Source organism: Camellia sinensis, chromosome 4 (genome assembly GCF_055761805.1).
Source record: "Camellia sinensis isolate YWXY chromosome 4, ASM5576180v1, whole genome shotgun sequence".
NCBI classification, from domain to species: domain Eukaryota; kingdom Viridiplantae; phylum Streptophyta; class Magnoliopsida; order Ericales; family Theaceae; genus Camellia; species Camellia sinensis.
In genome coordinates, this window is record NC_138964.1 from 142,857,541 (window position 1) to 142,859,656 (window position 2,116).

The 2,116-nt window shown below is 40.9% G+C and overlaps 1 protein-coding gene across 1 annotated transcript; it reads right to left on the minus strand.

Annotated features, from left to right (window-relative positions):
- Positions 1–1,641: 1,641 nt before the first annotated feature.
- LOC145824097 (uncharacterized) lies at positions 1,642–1,968 on the minus strand. Its single transcript, XM_082923687.1, has one exon. The coding sequence runs from the start codon at positions 1,966–1,968 to the stop codon at positions 1,642–1,644; it is 327 nt and encodes a 108-aa protein (XP_082779813.1).
- Between the last annotated feature and the right edge of the window lie 148 nt (positions 1,969–2,116).

Sequence of the window (2,116 nt, forward strand, 5' to 3'; positions counted from 1 at the left end):
ATCGTATTTTAATATTTCTTTGAATCCGTTTCAAAGCATGTTATCAAGTTGTAGTATCATATGCCATATTAGTAGTTGAGCCTATTAATTGCATTATTGTATGTGTCGCATTAGGCAACTTGTATTGTTAGGATCATGCATATTTCTAACTAGCTTTTGTTTTGGCTTGGAGTACACTATAAGTTTTACGCTTTAGCATACTTGCCTGAGTGTGAGTGTTGCCATGAGGCTATTTGCTTATATGCTAAACTGCATGAATGCCTGCGGATGGAGGCTTTGTTAACAATTCGATGAATGTGAGTTTTAAACCCACTTTGCGAAGTGGCAAAATCATGTTTTTAAAGCCCATCATGTTTGATGGCAAATCCGCATTTCTAAGCCCACTTGAGGGTGGCAACTTCAAACCATTTTCAAAAAATAAACATGAGTTGATTTGTTTCAATTCTCGTGACTGAGTCTATATTTGCTTGTTTGCATCACGTAGTAAAGTTAGCTAATAATCGGATAAGAACACATGAGGTTTATAAAACAACATATCATGCTTAGTAGAGGCCGATTTCAGGACCTTCCCCCCATTTCAGGACCTTCCCCTCTCGTACCCAAGTTCCCGAGCCGAGGTAACTTTGGTGATGACGGACACGTGGCCTTTTGGCACGAGTCAGGGTTTCCTAAATTTCCCAAAAACAAAATATTTAGGTGGCAACTCTATAATCTGGCAAAGTAATCCAATTTTGGCATTATTTGATTCAAAATCGATTTTTCAAAATGATTTGCCGGATTGGACTCTTTGGTGTTTATCAGTCTTACATTGCACTTTGTGAGATTAGATTCAGAACCGTGACAGGAGTCCGAACTGTAGAACCAATTCGATGCTCTCCGAAAGGGGGCACGAAGAAAGTCGAGTCCACAGTTGGTCAAACCTACCAACCTGCTTTGGTCGAGAAAACTGTCATCCGGTCAAATAGTGCAAAAATTTGTTGGTCAAACCTGCTAATTTGCTTTGGTCGAGATAACTATCATCTCAGTCAAAGAGTGCAAAAAATTGTTAGTCAAACCTGCCAACCTATTTTGGTCGAGATAACTGTCATCTCAGTCAAAGAGTGTAAAAATTTGTTAGTCAAACCTGCCACCTTGCTTTGGGCGAGATAACTATCATCGCGGTCAAATAGTGTAAAAATTTGTTGGTCAAACCTGCCAAATTGCTTTGGCCAAGATAACTGTCATCCCAGTCAAAAAGTGTAAAATTTTGTTAGTCAAACCTATCAACCTACTTTGACCAAGATAACTGTCATCTAGATCAGATAGTGCGAAAATTTGTTGCTTAAACCTGCCAACCTTCTTTATCCCCATTGTGCAAAGGTTTGTTAGAAAGAGTTGGTCAAACTTGTCAACCCCAAAGATTTGTTAGAAAGAGTTGGTCAAACCTACCAACCCACTTTGCCCCCTGTTAGGCAAAGATTATTGCGTGGTTGGTCCTTTTCGTTGATCGTGTTAACTTTCGTTGAAGGCTTTTTGTCGAAAATCGTGTTGTGCTGGACTTTGCCTTGGCATGCGCCCCATCTTCCTCTACTCAGATGTGTTAGTGCACTTTTTCCATCAAGGCTTCCATAGTAAGGGACAACGTTATTGTCATTGAATCCCTTAACTTATGACCCACAAGCAAACCGCTGTGGTTAAACCCCGATTGTACTGTGCAATAGCTAGGTTAGTAGGATAATCGTCTATCTGGTTAAAGATTTCGCAATACCCAAATGTTTCTTTCTCGCCCATGTCACTGGTAAGCAACTGATCTACCTCGACTGGCATCTTGGTGTTCGTCTTAAACCTGGTGACAAACGTCTCCGTAAGTTGTACCCATGAAGCGATGCTACCTTCTGACAACTTTTCAAACCAATTTAATCCCATGTCACCCAAGCTTGATGGAAACAAGATGCACATTAGAGCTTCGTTCTGCTGATGTATGGCCATAACTTGGCAAAAGTGACTCAAGTGCATGTAGGGGTCTAACTTCCCTCGTAAATTGCGAACTTAGGCTGGTTGAAGCCCTAGGGCAATGGTGTGTTCTCTATTGCCAAAATGAGCGGCGTGCTTTGCAACCTTGCCAATGCCTTATTAG

Coding starts and splice junctions, on each gene's coding strand:
- LOC145824097 (XM_082923687.1), bottom strand. CDS start 1,968: ATGGCCATACATCAGCAGAACGAAGCTCTAATGTGCATCTTGTTTCCA.